The 20,848-nt window shown below is 42.7% G+C and overlaps 1 protein-coding gene across 1 annotated transcript in view; it reads left to right on the top strand.

Moving 5' to 3' along the window:
* TDRD9 (tudor domain containing 9) overlaps positions 1-20,848 on the top strand; it is a 176,838-nt gene that overhangs the window by 107,853 nt on the left and 48,137 nt on the right. Inside the window, exons 13-20 of the mRNA XM_065403724.1 lie at positions 1,335-1,439; positions 4,184-4,281; positions 4,789-4,920; positions 7,598-7,763; positions 7,858-7,921; positions 9,130-9,193; positions 17,733-17,777; positions 19,923-19,976. Of these exons, the coding sequence (XP_065259796.1) occupies positions 1,335-1,439; positions 4,184-4,281; positions 4,789-4,920; positions 7,598-7,763; positions 7,858-7,921; positions 9,130-9,193; positions 17,733-17,777; positions 19,923-19,976 (728 nt within the window). The remainder of the gene's footprint in view (positions 1-1,334; positions 1,440-4,183; positions 4,282-4,788; positions 4,921-7,597; positions 7,764-7,857; positions 7,922-9,129; positions 9,194-17,732; positions 17,778-19,922; positions 19,977-20,848) is intronic.

The raw sequence follows: 20,848 nt of genomic DNA, 5'->3' as shown, positions 1-20,848 counted from the left end.
TGGAATCGCTCTCGACACTAGGCTATGTAACACACAAACACTGGTCAGTACCATCCTTACCCACTGACGAGTCTAACAGTGACCAGGAGGATCTCATTTCCCTGGCCTCTCACCATCATAGTACAAGGGACCTCCTCGGTTCCATCGAGCTGACCCGCAATCATTTTTTATCCTTGGGGACCTCCCACCCACATGACCTCCCCCCAATGGTCATACAGATTCTAGCATAGGTGTCCATTTTCCAATGTGCTTGGGGGGGGGAGGTGCTCAACTGCTGGCTCTGCCCCAGGCCCGTCCCCCTTTCTACCCCTTCCTCCAAGGTTCCACCCCCACCCTGCCTCTTCCTGCCTTGTTCTGTCCCTCCCCCCAGCACACCGTGCCCTCGCTCCTCCCCATCCCTCCCAAAGCCTCCTGCATGCCGCAAAACAGCTGATCGCAGCAGGCGGGAGGCGCAGGGAGGGAGTTGAGGAGGCGCTCATCGGTGGGGCCGCTGGCGGGAGGCAAACACTTGGGGGGCAGAGGAGAAGCTGATGGGGGGGCTGCCGGTGGGTGCTCAGCACCCACCATTTTTCTCCATGGGTGCTCCAGCCCCAGAACACCCACAGAGTCAACACCTAGGGATGCTATACTTCACGGGAATCTAGTGTCTCTCAGAGAGAGTCTGCCAGACGGTCTCCTACAATGTCACCGTCCAAAGCCCATGAGTCGGGGGAGGAAGAAACTTTGGAAGAACAGGAGGAAGGGCTCGAAGGGGAAGCTTCCCCTCCAGCAAGCTTCTCCTTGTCTTCACTAGAGGAAGCTGTAACGCCTCTCCTCCATTACTAGCTGATTTTGGGATCTTACCAAGAGGGTAGTGGATGAGCTGCAAATTCCCCTGCAGGAGGTAAGATACACATCACAATCTGGTGGATATTCTCCACACTGCATCCTCATTATATCTTATATCTTACAAGTGATTTACTTATTTTGTTCACATTGTTAGTGCTTTATTTTTAAAAGAAATTTAGCAGATAAAACAGAAGTATTAGGATAAGATATCCAAATACAGAAATGGCTGCTTTGTATGTATATCATCCAGTGTGCACTAAGTTTCTGTTGTAATTCAAACTAAACACTGGAATTCTAGTTCGGAATTCTACTGTAGACATTCAGACTATTCCAAGTGTAATTGTGTGTATGTAGAGCTTTAGCCCACTTTCTTTCAATTCATTGTGGTTTTTTTTCATTTAAGATTATTCTTTATGGCTACACAAAATCAACCAATATTTGTTTTATTGTCCTCAGTGCAATACTTGAATTACTGTGTTATTTTTTTGTTTTGTTTTAAATTGCAGTCATCGATTTCTGTTTGACTAGAACTCTGGTTTGCGATGAAGACACTAATTATCAGAGCCTGAGACTTTGTTGGGCTTCTAAGACTAGTTGTAATCAGAGGAAAGGTAAGGCAACAATAGTCTTATGTTAAGAAGCTTCAGAGAAACTTGTTAGATATGGCATAGGAGTTGTGCCTTGGCTTTTAGCACCATTAATATTTATGTGAAACGGTCTTTTTTACTTATCTTTCCTTTGTGTGTAGGTCTATTGTCGCTTTTGGGTAATTTGATTTGTCACTGTTCCAGGATATTCAAATGTGATTTCGTAAATATGTTGATACATACTGCCCGAATAATGTTTTTCTTTTTATTTCAGAAGTACTTTTCATATGGAAACTTGCGTAACACCCTAAAACTTGGGAGGATTGCTTATTATACTTTTAGAATAATGTAGCTTTAGATTGTACTTGCTTTTAAATGCAGAATTCTGTTTTTTAAAGTAAGGTATTTACTCCTTCCTTAACTCATACACTGTGTTCTCTGGATAAATTTAAAATGACTGCCTTGCTTTTTTTAGCAAAATTTATTTGCACCAAAAGTGTGATAGTGTCTATTATTAAAATGGGACACAGAGTTCCTCAGGTTAAACATTGCCAAACTTACCTTAAGTGTGTGTTTCCATACTGATCCTGGAAAATTGATACATTCTTGAAAACAAAGGCTACAGCATGGATAACATACAAAATATTTTGCTTAGATGCTACAATACAGCCCCAGGGCCTTGGATTTGTGTGATAGTTACATGCATTTTGCACTGTCCCTCTGCTTTGTCTGCCAGTTCTGTTCCTGTACACGGGGAATGGCAATTGAATGTTCTAGAATGTTGCTCTGCTTGCAAAAATAGCAGGCTTGCTGAATGGAAGAACAGTACTGTATGTTCCAGCCAACCAAAACTACAGTAGTGGCTTGGTGTAATTTTCAGCATGACAATCTTGATCCTGTCAGTTCCATGTATAATGGAAAAATCAGAAGTTATAGTTCACTGTTATTAAAAAATAAGAAAGTGTAACCACTATATCACCTTTTTTTTGGTGAAAATTTTCACTATTGCTTTTAAGAAATTTTTAATGGTGTAGGGATTAAAAGTGCCTAACCAGTGCCTAAACTAGCACTCCCACCAGTGGAGCTGAACTAGTGTTGGTGGTGCAGTTGTGGAAGAATTCCCAAAAATATGCAAATATAGACAAGACTTAGATGCTTAATTGCAGCCTGCAGAAATAAAATATACAGGGACATCAGGTAGTTTAGGCACTATATTACTACATTTGGGTTTTAGGTCTTAGTTTACAAAATCAGATATCAATAGGAATGCTTTAATTAAATAATAATTAAAAAAGAGAACTTTGAACCATTCTCCCACCCCTCAAGCTTTCAGCAAACCTCTCTGTGAGCATATTGCATGACTGGTAATATGCTGGTCAGGAGAGGGTAGCAAGATAAGAATTAGTCCTAGTGCTCCTCTCTGGATCTTGCAGATTTCCAAGAGAAAAGCCATGCTGGGAATTAAAACTGCTGCAATCACAGCTAACTTATCCTTTATGCTCAAGAAGTAGAGAATCTGTGATAGCAAGGCTCATGAGAACCATGTTGCCAGGAGTATGATGTTTAGGTGTATCAACAAAGGAGGCCAGCTCCCTGCATGATACCCTCTGATCTGTGCAAATGTGCTTTTATTTCCCTAATGAGCCATAAACTCCATTTGGTATTTACAGACCAGACCCTCTATCCCAGTGCAAGGTCAGAACCCCTTTTCCTTTCAAAGGGGAGAATGAAATGAAGTCCTTAATTTCTAGCAGAATTTTTTTTTCTTACAGTTTTTTTTTTTTTTTTTTTTTGATGGGAGGATGATTAAATTCTAAGGTGAATTTTTCAAAAGTGCACAGGTGACTAAGGAGCCTAACTCCCATTTTCAGAAGTGATTTAGGAGCCTAAGTCTTACTGAAACACTTTGTCATTTCCTGTTCTGTGTGCATATAAATGTGGAAACTTAACATGCTGCATAGGTTTTTTTCAAACGATGTTCACTCTGTTCGTATTATATGAAATCCATGAATTATCAGTGTACTAGGTGCTGTACAATAGAGGAAGCGTGCCTAAGAAATCCCAGCTCCAAAAAGCTTAGACTAAGGTGCTGATCCTGCAATGAGCTTTGCAGGTTGCTCACTGCAGGTTCAGGACTTGTGCACATTTTGCCACAAAGTGATATAATATGAAGCCAGATAGTACTATACAAAACAAACAGATGTACTCAGTATGGCTCATACACTTCAAGGGTTAGGTGGGTTCTTGGATAATCCCATCTTTCTATGGTATTTATAGCAACCCTAATATTTGAGACTGCCACACACTCTTTAATATATTTATCCTGGCAACACCCTGGTGAGGCAGGGAAGTGCGTTTATTCCCATTTTTATGGATGGACGCTGAGGCCAGAGATGAAGTGATTTGCCCATCTTCCATGAATCTGTGACAGAGCAAGAAATTCAGTCCAAATCTCCCAAGTGCCAGGCTAGCATACTAACCACTAGTTGTCCTTACTCCCATCTTCCAGATCCTGACTTTGGATCTCATAGGATTCATTCTGCAGTTGCTGCATAAGATGGGGCATTAGACTTTAGATGGGATTTTCAATTTGAATTTCCTTCTTTGAGTTTTACTCAGTCTGTTAGCTTTGCTACATTGTCTTGTAGTGAAATATTTTGTGTGTGAGAGAATGAATCTCTTAATTTTAGTATAACATGTTTAAGTCTGAGATTGTCAGTTTACAAATCATTGCCAAACCATGCCTTAATCTGCTGTATTATTTAAAGGCCGGGCTGGACGTGTTTCCAAAGGGTACTGTTATAGGCTTGTACACAAGGACTTCTGGACAAACTATATACCGGAGAATGCTGTACCTGAGATGCTGGTAAGAATTATTTTCAAATGTAATTTTTGTAATATGATTTTATCTATATTTAGTGATACAAGTGGTAAGTGTGGCTACATTGTTGTTAAAGGTAATGTATAATGAAAGTTATTCACATGTTCAAAGAGTGTAAAAATGATTGACGTTTTGGAGTAGTAGCTAGTAATTTGACTAATATTTAGTAATATAGAACAAAGCTGGTAAAATAATACTTTCAGGATACTTCTACTGGAAAAATAGACCTGTTGTGTTAACCATTTTCTCTTTGTAGAGGAAGGCATATCAGGTCAATAAAACTTCATTATCTTGAATGGTTTGGTAGCCTGGCAAAAGTAGAATCTATCCTTAACTGTGGGAAATACAGTTCAATTATCTAATAGATTTATTTGGCTGTCTATATATCTAAAATGTCTTTTATAAAAGGAAACATTCCATATAGCGAGTTAAGTGAGTTATCTTTCCACAAATGGCAGAAGTTAACATTTCCCAATTTATTTTTCCTTTCAGCGATGTCCATTAGGAAGTACAGTCTTAAAGGTTAAATTGCTTGACATGGGGGAACCAAGAGCTTTATTGGCAACAGCTCTATCTCCACCCAGTATAGGTGACATTGAGCGCACCATTCTTCAACTTAAAGAGGTAGGCACTGTGACAGGTGCCTGGGACTGGGGTACCACTGACTCCCCCAACCCACCAGCCTGGGCTCCCATTCACCCTGTAATGCTGTGACAAGCTCCCGGTTTCACACTTTCATCAGCACACAGGTAGGGACACATCCAGCTACATAAAAGAATAAATGGACACAAATCGGACATCAGGATGGTAACATACAAAAGTCAGTAGGAGAACACGTCAATCTTCCTGGACATTCTATAACAGATTTAAAAGTAGCCATACTTGAACAAAAAAACTTCAGAAACAGACTTCAAAGAGAAACTGCAGAACTAAAATTCATTTGCAAATTTAACACCATTGATATGGGCTTGAATAGGGACTGGGAGTGGCTGGCTCACTACAAAAGCAATTTTCCCTCTCTTGATATTGACACCTCCTCATCAGTTATTGGGAGTGGACCACATCCACCCTGATTGAATTGGCCCTGTCAGCACTAGTTCTCCACTTGAGGTAACTCCCTTCTCTTCATATGTCAGTATAATAATGCCTGCATCTGTAATTTTCACTCCATGCATCTGAAGAAGTGGATTTTTACCCACGAAACCGTGTGCCCAAATAAATCTGTTAGTCTTTAAGGTGCCACCGGACTCCTTGTTGTTTTTATCCAGCTGTAGTAACATGCAAACAGGCTTTCTAACCAGCCCCTGCATGGGAAGGCTATTTAGCTAGGGCACTTACAAGCTTCCGAGGCGTACACCCCCCTCTGGAGAGTAAACCCAAAATTATACTGTCTTGCGCTTCACAGCGCAAGCTCATGAAATTTGCCCACCTCCCTCAATGTGCAGGAAAATATACAACAGTTTTCTGCCCCCCATTCCCCCACCCCCATTATGATTTCCACACACTGGTTTTAGACCAAGCAAAAATAAATATATTAACTACAAAAGATAGGTTTTAAGTGATTATAAGGGATAGCAAACCGATCAAAGCAGATTACCTAGCAAATAAAAAAACCACAATCTAAGCTTAATATACTAAATGATGATTTAAGCAGTTTGCAGAGATTCTTGAGGGCAAGCTACACTTGCTTGCAGCTTCAAACCCCAGGTATTCCTTTCACAGACTAGAAATCCCTCTAGCCTGGGTTCAACCCTTCTCCCCCAGTTCAGTCCTTGTTTCTCGGGCATTTCCAGCAGTTTTCTTGGGCGGGGAGTCAGTGAAGAACAAACCTGATGTCACTCCCCTGCCTTAAATAGCTTTTGCATATGGTGGGAACCCTTTGTCTCCAATTGTTTAGTAATAATAATAAAATAATATAATATATGGAGATGTGCCTATATCATAGAACTGGAAGGGACCATTTTGCCCCAGATCCCTAGGTGGCCCCCTCAAGGATTGAACTCACAACCCTGGGTTTAGCAGGCCAATGCTCAAAGCACTAAGCTATCTTCCCCCTCCCCTCCCCCCCCCCCCCCAGTGGAAAAACACTGGTATTCTATGATGGAGTCCAGTACCAGGTGACTTGGTCAGATGCCTCTGTAGGGCCATAGCAGCCATGAGTCAGAGGCTGTTTGTACCATCCTCAGGAAGACTCCACAGGCAGGCTCCCTGGTGGGAGATAAGCATCTTCTAAGACCTATTGTTCTGCCTAATGGCCCTCCCCAGCCAGCCATCTAGACTGATTGCTTTCTGTCTAGTGGGCTTTCCCCAGGTGTAAACACATTTGTAACAGATGCATAGACAATATTCCTAACTGCAGATACCAAAATGATACAGGCATACAAATAGGATAATCATGTTCAGTGAATCATAACCTTTTCAATTATATCTCATATGACCTATCTTGTATAAAATACATCATAGTTATGCCATAATCATATCATAATATTACTATGAAGAATATGGGGCGTAATGCCACAGGTTCTTCTCCTAATTGTTTTGCTAAAGCCCAGATAGTCTAAATATACAGTAAATAGATAAATAATCCGAACTTGTGTCTAATAAGGCATTTAAAGAGGTACTGACTCCTCATGGAAAACTGAAAAATAAAAAAAAAACCCTATCAGTTTAGAAACACTTAATTTTTTCCCCTTATTGGGGGACATCACTCCCCTTTTTAACATAATTTCTGCAACCATCAATTTTAATGTTGCTACAACAGGATTATGGCTTCATTTAGGAGTAGGCACAGCTGAATACTGGGCAAATAATCCTGTTTGTAGACGAGCATCCTTAATGAGAAAGTATGGAAGAAATAGTAGCAAAATTGTAAGAATTGTTTATAAATAAAAGCCAAAATTCTGTCCACCTCTTCCATCCTGAAAGGATGGTGGGTGGGGAGGATGGTTCTGATATCGTGCAACTCTGCACAGGGCTTGTGCTTCCCGCTCATAAACACTGCGGGAGCATTAATGACATTAAACATATTCTCCTTTCCCCAAACACATGAGTAACAGTTTAAAAATAGCGTAGTTCATTTGTATCTTCAATTTCTACCACACAAGTTTCAGCTGCAAAAAAATGGGCTTTTTAAATTTTGGTTTAAGCTCCCCAACCTTTTTTCTCCACCAAGCACCTATAGTGGTTTTTGCTACTAATTTCAATTATTATTCTAGGCCAGATTTTTTTTGGGGGGGGGGATGCAAAGGTCTTAGATGTTGGCAAAGTTGAGTCTATTAACCATATAATTAATTTTATAAAGATGGGAGCACTTGCAATTAGTACACATCCTGAAGAAGAAAACCCTTATGATGGTGAGCTAACCTTCTTGGGAAGAGTATTGGCACAATTACCTGTGGACCAGCAGCTCGGAAAGCTAATAGTTCTTGGCCATGTCTTTGGATGTTTAGAAGAATGCCTTATTATAGGTAGGTGAGGGAACAAAAAGCATTTAAGAACAGTCATCATAAAACTACATCCAGACTTGTTGCAGCTCTTAATTTCCATCTGTTTTTGTTACAGCTGCAGCACTCTCTTTCAAGAACTTTTTTGCAATGCCTTTCAGGCAGCATCTTGATGGATACAGGTATTTTACTTTCAAGATATTTAACTTCTTGTTTTTAAAACAAATACCCAGCCAGCCATGCTGCTTCTCCAGGGAGTCTTGGGTTTTTGTCTTCTAGACCAGGCCTGCACAACATGCGGCCCACGGGGGCATGCCGGGGGGCGCATGGGGGGCTGGCACCCACATGCATCCGCTGCAGCTTGTAGGAGCCCCGGGGGGGCGCGCCGGGCCGCAGCCTGGGCAGGAGGGCGGGGGCGTGGCTGCTAGCCACGGCGCCACCTTTGCAGGGCTGCTGCCCCCCTGCACTGCGCTGGCTACTCCATGGCTGGGGCTCGCCGCCGCAAGCGGAACGTTCTGGCTCTCCGGTGCCTCCGGAAGGCGGCTCCTCCCTGCCGAGCTGCTGCAGCGGCCCAAGCCCGGCAAAGCCAGTGAGTGGACTCGGGGCGGGGGCCGCCGGGGTGGGGTGGGGAGGGCTCGTGGGGGGGCTGTGCACCCTCCAGGGGAGTTCGGGGGGGGGGGGGACCTGGTCTGGGGAGCAGCCCCTGGGCAGGCTGGTCCCTGGGGTCTATAAAGGCTCGTTGGGATTTGCCACTCAATGAACCGATGTGCGGGGGAGGGGTGTTGTGTTTCGGGGGGGCTGGGGTGGTGGTGTTTTGGCGGCGCGAGGGGGGGTTTCGGCCCTCAGCTGTTTTCTTTGGAGTAATATGGCCCTCGCCACTTTACGAGTTGCGCAGGCCTGTTCTAGACTGTAAGCACTTTGTGTGTGTGTGTGTGGGGGGGGGGGGTTGATCTCTTCTTGTCAGTCACAATGCTGAGAACATATTACTTTGCCTTTTTACTATAAGAATAAAGCTAGTCTGTACAGAAAACCAAGCTTTCTCAGGACCAGACTGAAACCCTGAAATGGACTTCCATGTGAACTAAGTACCTCCACAACCCCCCATCTGCTCTAAATGAAAGCCACACTTTATCCTTTGCCTTTTCTAACATAAATACATAGTAGTGTGCACATTCTAAAAAAAACCAAAACCCTACTAAAACACTATACTACACACAGTTCGCCCCATGGGGTGATGATATGAGAGGGAACAAACCACACGAGACAGTTGCTTAATGCACTGTTGGAGGGCACTGAGATACTACCGTGATGAGGGTGATATAAGAACCTTACAGAATAGCCTTAAACTTATTCATTGTTTATCTTGATACCTTTTTGTTTGCATTCCCAGGAATAAAATGAATTTTTCTGGAAATAGTAAGAGTGACTGCATTGCACTTGTGGATGCGTTTAAGGTAATCATATTTTCTAGTATTCTAATGAAAGGGCTGATCTCCCAATGAAATTTAACAAAGATAAAGATGTATTTACTTAGCTTTGTAGAACCTCTACAGTGTTACTAGGGCTAATAATAGCTGCTTAAAATATAATCTGTACAATGTTAGTTTCAGCTACTGATTTCATTATTAATATCCTCTTTAGATGGTTTCCAAAAGAAGTTTCTATCATAACCCTTGTTTCTTCTTCAAGTATGTGTCAGTGTGGAGCCCGCTGTAGGTGCACACTTGGCTCATGCACGTAACAGAGGTTTTGGAATAGCAGTTTCTGGTGGCACACCCTGTGCCGCATCGTGCTCCCGTGTGAGGGTATAAAAGGACAAATGACCCTCCCCCAGCTCCTTCTTACTGCCTGCGGTAGCAAAATTGAACCCAGTGAGTATCCAATCCACTACTCTTTTCAGAGCTTCAAAAGTCTGGGTTTTTTTTCACAGATCTTCTGAGAACTTGTTTTCCTCTTTGCAAATCCCAGAATTGGACATTTTAGAAAAAGAAAAGTATTTGGTACCCCTCCAATAATGAGGTGAGGCGCTTATTGTAGTGGCGTGGCGGACTCTAAACCATCAGGATTCAAACTCTGCCTGCCCTGTGACTGCCTCATTTCCCCCCTCACTAAATGACCTACTTGATGCCTATTCTGCTTGGTGGAAAGTAACATCCTGTACCAATGCTCAGCATGTTGGTCCTGTTCATCAAGGACTTGCAAATCTAGGGATGCTTGACTCAAGCTACATCTCTTAGTGGAGTCCATGCGAGTCTTTTCTGTCCCCAAGGAAGCGACATCTGCTAGACCAGAGCTGAAGAAAGCAGCAGCAGCAGCCAGCACTCCTTCAATCTGACACAATGCTCCAGGATCCAGCATTGAAAAGTAGGCATTAAAGAGGGGACTGACAACATTAGCACACACAACCTCAGCTTTTACAGATCCGGCACCTGTGCCCCCAACAGTGAAAGGCAGAACTGGGGCTGGACAGAGCATAAGCATAATGAAGGAATATTCCACAAGGAGGACCCCAACACTAGTCCTCTAAAGATAAAATCTCCCAGTTTTCATTCGCTTCCAAGACGAACCACTAGCATGGCACAGTTGGAGGGGTGACCTGCAACCAGCTAAGGCACAGATATTTGTACTGCTGACTTTGCCCATCAAAGACCGGAGATGTATCCTAATGAAGGAATCTGCATCATTTCCTGAGAGATGTTCCACATCAAGACCACAGCTGGTGCTGGATCCAGGGTCACACCAATCTATGGCATCACCATTCGAGAAAATATACTCATCACCCTTGCTGACCTACTTGTTTTCACTGATTTCAACTAGAGACCCCTCTGTCCCCTACCATTGGGACCCGTCCCTAAGGAGAATACGGGAAGCCCCTCAAGTGAGGCACAAGTGACACTGAGTCAGCCAAGTTGTATTTTATCAGTGTTTTCATAATGTTACCTTGGCCCTATTGGCCTGAATTGGGGTCCATCATCACACATGTCCTAGAACCGATCCCTCTCCCATGCATCAAGGAGAAGCAGATCTTACTTTCCAGTGATCTTACTAGCCTGGTCAGCCATGCCTGAGCCAGACATTGGTCTCAAAAAACACCTTGATGTGACAACGGAGGGACAGCACCAACCTCCATCCATGCCTGAGATATTGTCATTGACAGATGAGAAAGCGATAACAGGTCCCAACACCAGCGATGGATAGCTTCAAGACCACCTCTCCTGGATTGCAGCGACATTGGACATTGAAACCACAGTGACCCAGGAAAAGGCGGTACAGGCTTTTTGGTGTACCACAACCCCGATGAGGATTGCTTCCCTATCAAAAAGCAGGGGATGGCGGTCACCTCTGCCACCCTCTCAGAGGCAGTAGGTTTGATGGGGGTTTTGGTTGTCACATAAATGGCAGTCCAGAGCCTGTTTACCACATTTGCCTTTCATCTTTCCAGTAGGCTTGGTCTCCTATCACAGCTGACAAATGGGTGCTAGGCATCATTGCCACAGGCTATCTCATCTATATCCACTCCTTATGCTTTACCCACCCTTCTTCCCCATCCCTCTTCAGGGTTCACCCAGCTTGGCCTCCTGATGAAACCCATGAAAAATAGTCTCTTATCCCATCACACAAGATTGAGTTCATAGGGGCCATGATAAATTCCAGGTCGGTCAGAGCGTACCTGCCTCAGGACGGGTTCCTGTTGTTGCAGTCACTGTTACTAGAGAGAAAATCAAACCTGACTACAATAGTATGGACTTGCCTTAGGTTGTTAGGCCATAGGTCAGTGTTCACGTACATGGTGAAATGTCAGAACTTTTGCCCCAGAAGGGGTGTGAGCACGGGATCATTACCAGACCCTCTCCTTCTGCAGTGGAATTCAGGCCCGGTATATGGCTTCTCACCAAGTCCCCCTTCCTTATCGTGGTGTCCAAAATCACAAGACAGAGCCATGAGCATCCTCATAGCTCCCTGTTGTCCAAGTCCAGTTTTGGCTGGCAAACCTGCTACAGATGTTCATTCAACCACATTTCCAGTTCCCAGACTGCCCAGCTCTGATTTCACACCACCACTGTCAGATACTCCATCCAGACCCAAGGTCACTGAATCTGGCAGCATGGCTGTTTGGTTAAATACCATGGACAGAGACTGATCCCTGCAGGTTGAAGAGATCCTGATACAGAGCAGGAAGATGTCTACCAGAAAGACTTAGTACTCAAAATGAAAGAGGTTCTTAGTATGGGCAGCTCAGCACAGCCAGGGCCCTTGATACCAAAGATCCTTGACTACTGGTTCCATTTCAAATATTTCTGGCCTTTTGTTCCACTCCATTAATGTCTGCCTTGTAGCAATCTCTGCTTGCCATCCACCTGTGCTGTCGTGCTTGGTCTTCTCCCGCCTGATGGTAAAAAATAGTCTCAAGGGCCTACTGCCTGAGATCTCAGTATCATCCTCCTGAGGCTCACTGAGCCTCCCTTTAGAACAGGGGTGGGCAAACTTTTTGGCCCGAGGGCCACATCTGGGTGGAGAAATTGCATGCAGGGCCATGAATGTAGGGCTGGGGCAGGGAGTGTGGTGTGCAGGAAGGGGCTCAGGGCAAGGGGTTCGGGTGGAGGAGGGGGTGCAGAGTGCGGGAGGGGGCTCAGGGCAGGGAGTTGGGGTGCAAGGTGTGGTGGGGTTCAGGGAGGGGGTTGGGATGCAGGGTATGGCAGGGGGATCAGGGCAGGGGGTTGGGGTGCAGGAGGGGTGTGGCAGGGGATTGGGGTGTGGGGTGCAGGAGGGGTTTGGGGTGCGGGCTCCGGCCTGGCGCCACTTACCTGGAGCAGCTCCAGGATGGCAGCAGCACGCAGCGAGGCTAAGACAGGCTCCCTGGCTCTGCGCCGCTCCTGGAAGCGGCTGACATCACGTCTCTGTGGCCCCTGGAGGAGGGGCAGGGGGGGCAGAAGGCTCGCAGGGGCCGCAGGGATGTGGTGCTGGCTGCTTCCAGGAGCGGCGCGGGGCCTGTGGCGCCACGGGGGTGGCAATCCCGCGGGCCGGATCCAAAGCCCTAACGGGCCAGATCCAGCCTGTGGGCCATAGTTTGCCCACCCCTGCTTTAGAACCTCTTTTGGAATGCTCCTTACATCATCTCATCCTGAAGACAGCCCTTCTAGTTGCCATCACTTTGGCTGAGAGATAGTGAGCTTCAAGCACTTAAGGCTGAATCTCTCTATACAACATTTCATATGAGCAAAGTGGTGCTGAAACCTCACTCTTAAGTTCATTCCCAAGATGGTCTGAGTTCTGTGATAATCATTCAATCTCCCTGTCTTCTTTCCTGAATCCCCTCTCTATACCAGAAGAGAAGAAATTGCATTTTGCATGTTTCCAGAGCCTTGCTTTATTAGATTGATAGAACAAAACTCTTCAGACTATTTTCCCCGATAGACACTACTAATCAAAAGACTTCAATCTCGTTTGTGAGGCGCATACATCTCTACAGTGGGATCCACACAGACAGCTTCTTGAAGAACCACGGTTACTGTATGGTAAATAACTGTTCTTTTCATTAGCTTGAACTTTCTAATATTCTTTTGAGCTTACATTTTCCATAGTTGTCACCCCAAATGATTATTTTAAGAACAAAAGAATGGCCATACTTGGTCAGATCAGTGGTCCATCTAGCCCACTATCCTGTTTTCCAACAGTGGCCAAAGCCAGATACTTCAGAGGGAATGAACAGAACAGGGCAGTTATCAAGTGATCCATCCCCTGTTGTGCAGTCCCAACATCTGGCAGTCAGATTTAGGGACACCTAGATCATGTGTTACCCACAGGGTTTCACTATGCTAGGGTGGTCTCAGGAATTCCCCAAGCACATGGCATGATAAGTGATTGACGCAAGCATTTGAAACACACAACGCCTTTTATTAATACAAAAATCCCTACTGCAGTAAGCTAAAAGCACCTCAAATTGCAATTACATACAGTCCAAGGTGATGCTGAATGAGCAGGGCCCCACTTCTGATGGTCAGTCATATAGAGTTGGGTTGTCGTCTTTTATCTTGTCTCGTCTCTTTCCTGTTGTGCCTTTGGCTTATTTTATAGTCTGAATTTTGACCATGCACCAACATTGTGGTTAAGCCCTTGCTGCTGCACTCAGTGTCATAGAATCATAGAAGGGTAGGACTGGAAGGGACCTTGAGAGGCCTTCTAGTCCAGTCTCCTGCACTCAAGGCAGGACTAAGTATTATTTAGACCATCCCTGATAGGTGATTGGAGATTTTTAAGAGCAAGTTAGACAATGATGATGGTTCCACAACCTCCCTAGGCAATTTATTCCAGTGCTTAATTATCCTGACAGTTAGGAAGTTTTTCTTAATGTCCAAACTAAACTGCCCTTGCTGCAATTTAAACCCATTGCTTCTTGTACTATCTTCAGAGGTTAAAGAGAACAATTTTTCTCCCTTTTCCTTGAACAACCTTTTATGTACTTGAAAACTGTTATCATGTCCCCTCTCAGTCTTCTCTTCTCCAGACTAAACAATTTTTTTCAATCTTCCCTCACAGGTCATGTTTTCTAGACCTTTAATCACATTTGTTGCTCTTCTCTGGACTTTCTCCAATTTGTCCATAATTTTCCTGATATGTGGTGCCCAGAACTGGACACAATACTCCAGTTGAGGCCTAATCAGTGCAGAGTAAAGTGCAAGAATGACTTCTTGTGTCTTGATTACAACACTCCTGCTAATACATCCCAGAATGATGTTTGCTTTTTTTTGCAACAGTGTTACACTGTTGACTCATATTTAGCTTGTGGTCCATTATGACCCCCAGATTACTTTCCACAGTACCCTTTCCTAGGCAGTCGTTTCGCATTTTGTATGTGTGCAACTGATTGTTCCTTCCTAAGTGGAGTCCTTTGCATTTGTCCTTATTGAATTTCATCCTATTTACTTCAGACCATTTTTCCAGTTAGTCCAGATCATATTGAATTATAATCCTATCCACCAAAGCACTTGCAACCCCTTCCAACTTGGTATCCTCCACAAACTTTGTAAGTGTACTCTGTATGCCAATATCTAAATCATTGATAAAGATATTGAACAGACCAGACCCAATCCCTGCGGGACCCAACTTGATATCCCCTTCCAGCTTGACTGTTGAACCACTGCTGTCGTGATATGCTGCCTTACCACTTTTCTACAAACTTGCTGTTTTTCTGCCCCACATCAGTCTATGTGATCTGCCTGCTTTCAGCTAATGGTGGTAAGGGTTTCAGAATGGAGTTACGCTTGTTTTCCACTATCAGATTGGAATCTTAGGTTCATCAAGGGCTATTACCCATCTTCCATGAATTTATCTAATTCTTTTTCGCACCTGGTAATACTTTTGGCCTTCACAACATCCTGTGGCAATGAGTTCCATTGGTTGATTGTGCATTGTGTGAAGAAATACTTACTTTAGTTTGATTTAAATCTGCTGCCGGTTAATTTCATCGGGTGACCCCTAGTTCTTGTATTATGTGAAGGGGTAAATAACACTACCTTAGTCACTTTCTCCACAACATTCATGATTTTACAGACCTCGATCATATCCTCCATTAGTTGTTTCTTTTCCAAGTTGAACAGTCCCAGTCTTTATAATCCCTTCTCATATAGAAGCCCTAATCAGTTTTTGTTGCTTTTATCTTTTCCAATTTTAATGTATTTTTTTTTGAGATGGGGCAACCAGAATTGCATGCAGTATTCAGGGAGTGGGCATACCATGGATTTACATAGTGGCATTATGATATTTACTGCCTTATTATGTATCCTTTTCCTAATGGTTCCTAACATTGTTAACTTTTTTGACTGGCACTGCACATCGAGCGGATGTTTTCAGAGAGCTATCCACAATGACACCAAGATCTTTCTTAAGTTTTAAAAACTAATTTAGACCCCAACAGTTTGTAGTTGGGATGATGTTTTCCAATGTGCATTACTTTGCATTTACCAACATTGAATTTCATCTGCCATTTTGTTGCCCAGTCACCAAGTTTTCTGAGATTCCTTTGCAACTCTTTGTAGTCAGCTTTGGACTTAACTATCTTAACTATTTTGTATCATTTGCAAATGTTGCCACCTCACTGTTTGCCCCTTTTTCCAGATCATTTATGGATATGTTGAACAGCACTGGTCCCAAGCCAGATCCTTGGAGGACCCTGCTATTAACCTCTCTCCATTCTGAAAACTGGCCATTTATTCTTACCCTTTGTTTTCTGGCTTTTAACCAGTTACTAATCCATTGGAGGACCGTCCCTCTTATCCCATGATTACCTGCTTTGCTTAAGAGCCTTTGGTGAGGGATCTTGTTACAGGCTTTCTGAAAGTCCAAGTACACTATATCCACTGGATCACCCTTGTCCACATGTTTGTTGACTCCCTCAAAGAATTCTAATAGATTGATGAGGTGTGATTTGCCTTTACACAAGCCATGTTGACTCTTTCCCAACATATTGTGTTCATCTATATGTCTGATAATTATGTTCTTTATTGTAGTTTCAACCAGTTTTCCTGGTACTAAAGTTAGGCTTAGTGGCCTGTAAGTGGCCAGGATTGGCGCTGGAGCCTTTTTAAAAAATTGGCATCACATTAGCTATCCTCCAGTCATCTGGTACAGAGGCTGATTTAAGCGATGTTACTTATCTTGGGTGTTGTTTTTGCAATTTCATATTTGAGTTCCTTCAGAACTCGTGAGTAGATACCATCTAGTCCTGGTGACTTATTACTGTTTAATTTACCATTTTGTTCCAAAACCGCCTCTATTGACACCTCAATCTGGGACAGCTTCTCGGATTTGTCAGCTAAAAAGGATAGCTCAGGTGTGGGAATCTGCCTTGCATCCTCTGCAGTAAAGACCTGTGCAAAGAATTCATTTAGCTTCTCCACAATGGCTTTGTCTTCCTTGAGTCTCCCTTTAGCACCTCAGTTGGCCAATGGCCCCACTGATTGTTTAGCAGGCATTTTTGCTGTTAATTTTTGTGTCTTTTGCTAGTTGCTCTTCAAATTGTTTTTTGGCCTGCTTAATTATACTTTTACACTTACCAAGGTTTATTCCTTTCTATTGTCCTCAGTAGGATTTGACGTCCAATTTTTAAAGAATGCCTTTTTGCTTCTGTCTCTTTTACTCTCTTGTTTAGCTATGATTACATTTCTTTGGTCCTCTCACTATTTTTATTTATTTGGAGTATACATTTCATTTGAGCCTCTATTATGGTGTTTTTAAAAAGTTTCCATGCAGCTTGCAGGCATTTCACTCTTGTACATGCATCTGACGAAGTGGGTATTCACCCACGAAAGCTCATGCTCCAATACGTCTGCTAGTCTATAAGGTGCCACAGGACTCTTTGCTACTTTTACAGATCCAGACTAATACGGCTACCCCTCTGATACTTGACTCTTGTGACTGTTCATTTTAATTTTTGAGTAACTAGCTTCCTCATATTTGTGTAGTTCCCCTTTTTGAAGTTGAATGCTACTGTGGTGGGCTTCTTTGATATCCCCTCCACTCCAGTGATGTTAAATTTAATTATATTATGATCACTATTACTGAGCTGTTTAGCTATATTCACATCTTGGACCAGATCCGGTGTGCCATTTAGGACTAAATCACGAATTACCTCTTCCCTTGGGGGTTCCAGGATTAGCTGCTTCAAGAATCTGTCATGTACGGTGTCTAGAAATTTTATCTGTGTCCCATCATGCGGTGACATGTACCCAGTCAATATGGGGATAGTTGAAATCCCCTGTTAATGAATTTTCTAATTTTGTAGTCTCTCTAATGTTCCTAAGCATTTCACAATCACCACCATCATCCTGGGGTGTTTGAATTAGGGTAGAAAAAATAAACTTGCTTTTTCCTACTACAGTTTTCCATGCAAGGTTTGGAAAAAATATTTGTTACTTTTAAATGTGCTAAATTCATTTGTTGTGATAGGCAATGCAATATGTTCTTCAGAACTAAAAAAGCTATTTGTTATTTTAGGCATGGCAAGCCTGCAGACGAAGAGGAGAACTGAGGCATCCCAAGGTTAGTTAATGTTTTTTTTTGTCTGTGGTAGAAGACGCTGACACTGAAGTGTCATATTTCCAGCACAGGAAGCAAACCTCAAAGTACTCTCTACATTAATCTTCAGCTTCAAATACTTGTAAATGGGAAGTACAGGCTGAGTAATTTGTCAGTAGTTAGATGGTACAGCATTCATTCAGAAACATGAATGGTGAATTACATTATATTTCACTATAAACTTTCAGTCTGTGTTGCATATGATGTGTAGCTTTATAAAGAATTATTTACAGCTATAAAATAGTCTTGCTGGATCCTGACCTTGCTCCCAATCCAGCATTAATAGGCTGTGCCTCTCTCTTAATTGATATCATAAATGGTCCTGATTCATGACTCTAGGGCTCGGTCATGCTGTGTCTGGTGGTGTAAATGTAGTGACTGTCCACAGTCAGCAGGTTTTGCATCTGCCAAAGTAGTAGTATATAGCCCACTTTTTGACTCCTGTCCTGACCCTTTTTTCCCCCCCTTTTCCCATTTGGTCACCCTTTTCAGTTGTGCTCCTTTCTCTACCATAATGAAAGTACAGAGTAAAATGCACATTCCAAATGGAAGAAATATTCCATGTTTAGGAAGTCTTTCTTCAGCAGTGCTGGTGAGCTCTGCTAAAACTGTTCCCAGCCCATGGACAGTCATGTTGGCATTGAAAGGCACTCCAAGTTTATCAAACATACTTGGCCTCTCCCACACCTTAGATAAGCCGCAGTTCCACTATCAGGGTGGAACAAAGCAAGACACCTAGAATCCTCTCTAGGAGCTTCACAGGGGTATGTCATGAACTCCCTTCCAAACTCCAATGGGACAAGCTCCCTAAAGACAAGAAATCCAGCACCCCCTCACTCATCTTCTAAAAAAGCCCTGGGGAATCCTCCTAGCCTGTTCACCATAAAGGAAATGATCACTTACCTCCCCAAGAGATGGAGTTGATGGCTTTATCCCATAAATAGCTTCTAACGTTTAAACAGAAAAAATCAAGGGATCAACAACAACAACAACAAAAAGGCTGTCCAAAAGATGCTTCACTCTTTATTCATTCTCCAGCTCTGGAGGAAGGGAAACTTGCAGATTCAGAACTGGGAGGGGAAGAGATCAAGAAACAAAATTATTACTGTTACATATGTTTGAAACAATAGCCAGGAGAGGTGTAGAAACAATTGAAATTAATCTTGATAAAGGAGAATCAAACCCAAGTTAAAGGTAATTTCCTTCTTTCTCAAATCAAAGTTAGCTCCACCATTCCACTACACACTTCCTTCAAGGAAGTCATGAGGAAAGAGCGATGGATACTAAATAAAGGGGAAAAAAGACTTGAGGCAAGCTCCTGAAGTGGTTCTGAACCCAGGAACCTAAAGATACCTTTCATTACCTATTGAAAAACAACTCCTTTATTGCCCCCATGGCAAGAGTCAGTGATACCCACAGAGGTAACTTTTTCCCTGTTAATGACCTCATCAAAAAACACAGAGCATGATGTGTACAGATTGAGGCCATTTTGGCTTCTCTCAATACCCTTCTGATTGTTACATACATCATGAGCACCAGTGTACATTTACTGAAGCTCCAGTGAGTAGCCAGGACAAATTATCTGCAGGACCTATCTGTCTGATGTCTGCTAAAACTGTGCATCCAGAAAAAGTGAAATCCTGTTTTCCCAGGGCAATGTGTGTTATGAAGGAGGTCATGTGGAAGGTTTGGACTGGTAAGTTTATTTAAGGTACTTATATGGCCCCAATTGCTGTGGTATACGAGTGCCATAGTTATTATGTTAGTTTAGTTGGGGATTGGTCCTGCTTTGAGCAGGGGGTTGGACTAGGTGACTTCCTGAGGTCCCTTCCAACCCTGATATTCTATGATTCTATGTTTCTAATTGATATCTAGCATCTTTACACCTTTGGAAATACATGACTGACGAGCACATGGGTATGTAAATAGTGTGGCCTAATTCTGCAGCTTTCTATCGTGAGTCTGAACTGCTTATCCAATATCTACGCAGAGAGCGTCAGAGCCCATTAGTGGTAGATTGCGGAAAAAGTTGGGAACCAGTATGGAAATAAATAGGTAACAAATATTCCATGTATGCATTATAACATTAATTTTCTCTGTGCCCTTCAGGAAGAACTTGACTGGGGTCGAGCAAATTATATTCAGATCAAGAGAATCAGAGAGGTGAGTAGAAATGGGCAACAGTGTTTGATATTTATCAAGTATGTCACTTTCCTAATTTTCTAAATATATTAGGACTCTGGATTAATCTGCTGCTCTTTAAAAAATAAATAAATAAAGAATTAAGATATTATACTTGCACTTTTTGGGGTACATCTTTGCAAGAAGACACTACATTTAAAGTGAAGTAAAACTGATAAGTATTTAAAGGTCCTCAAATATATACATCTTAACCTCTTTCCCCAAGATTTACTTGTTATACAGGTACCTGAAGTACACTGGCTGGAGTTGGAGTTTTGTGGGTAGTCCTTTTCGATGCAATATAATGTTATACTCTATAGTTAGAGCAATTTAAAAACAGTTATTAGGACAAATGTAACAAACACAACTGTATCATGAGCATTAAAATGGGTAAGTTATATGGCATTGTGTTACTAACATTACTACAGTGGATAATGGAAACTGCTTATCACAGAAGTGCTTCAAGCTTAATGTGGCATGCTGAGTGAAAAATAATTAGAACTCCTGAATAACCTTGATTAGCCGAACATGCCTTTGCCCACTTACACTTGCTAGTAGCAAGGTTCCTAATTAGGCAACTGCTTTGTTCTCTCTCTCTCTCTCTCTCTCTCTCTCACAATCCAATCACAGCATGCTCATAACATGAGTACTGTTTGAGTGCAGCATGCAAAGTGCACTTCTGAACTAATATGGGGTTCAAAAACATGTAAAAAGGGAAAGCTCCCATAGTAAGCCATCCCATGAGGAATAGTGGTGAATGTTAAATGAAAGTACACTTATTTAGTTTGCATATCTGTCACACTTTGTTATAAACTACTGAATTACAACATCTTACTAAAATAAGTTTCAAAAAA

The sequence above is a fragment of the Emys orbicularis genome, chromosome 4 (assembly GCF_028017835.1).
Source record: "Emys orbicularis isolate rEmyOrb1 chromosome 4, rEmyOrb1.hap1, whole genome shotgun sequence".
NCBI classification, from domain to species: Eukaryota; Metazoa; Chordata; order Testudines; family Emydidae; genus Emys; species Emys orbicularis.
The sequence above is the reverse complement of the archived record's forward strand: the minus strand, read 5'-3'. Positions and strand labels throughout refer to the sequence as shown.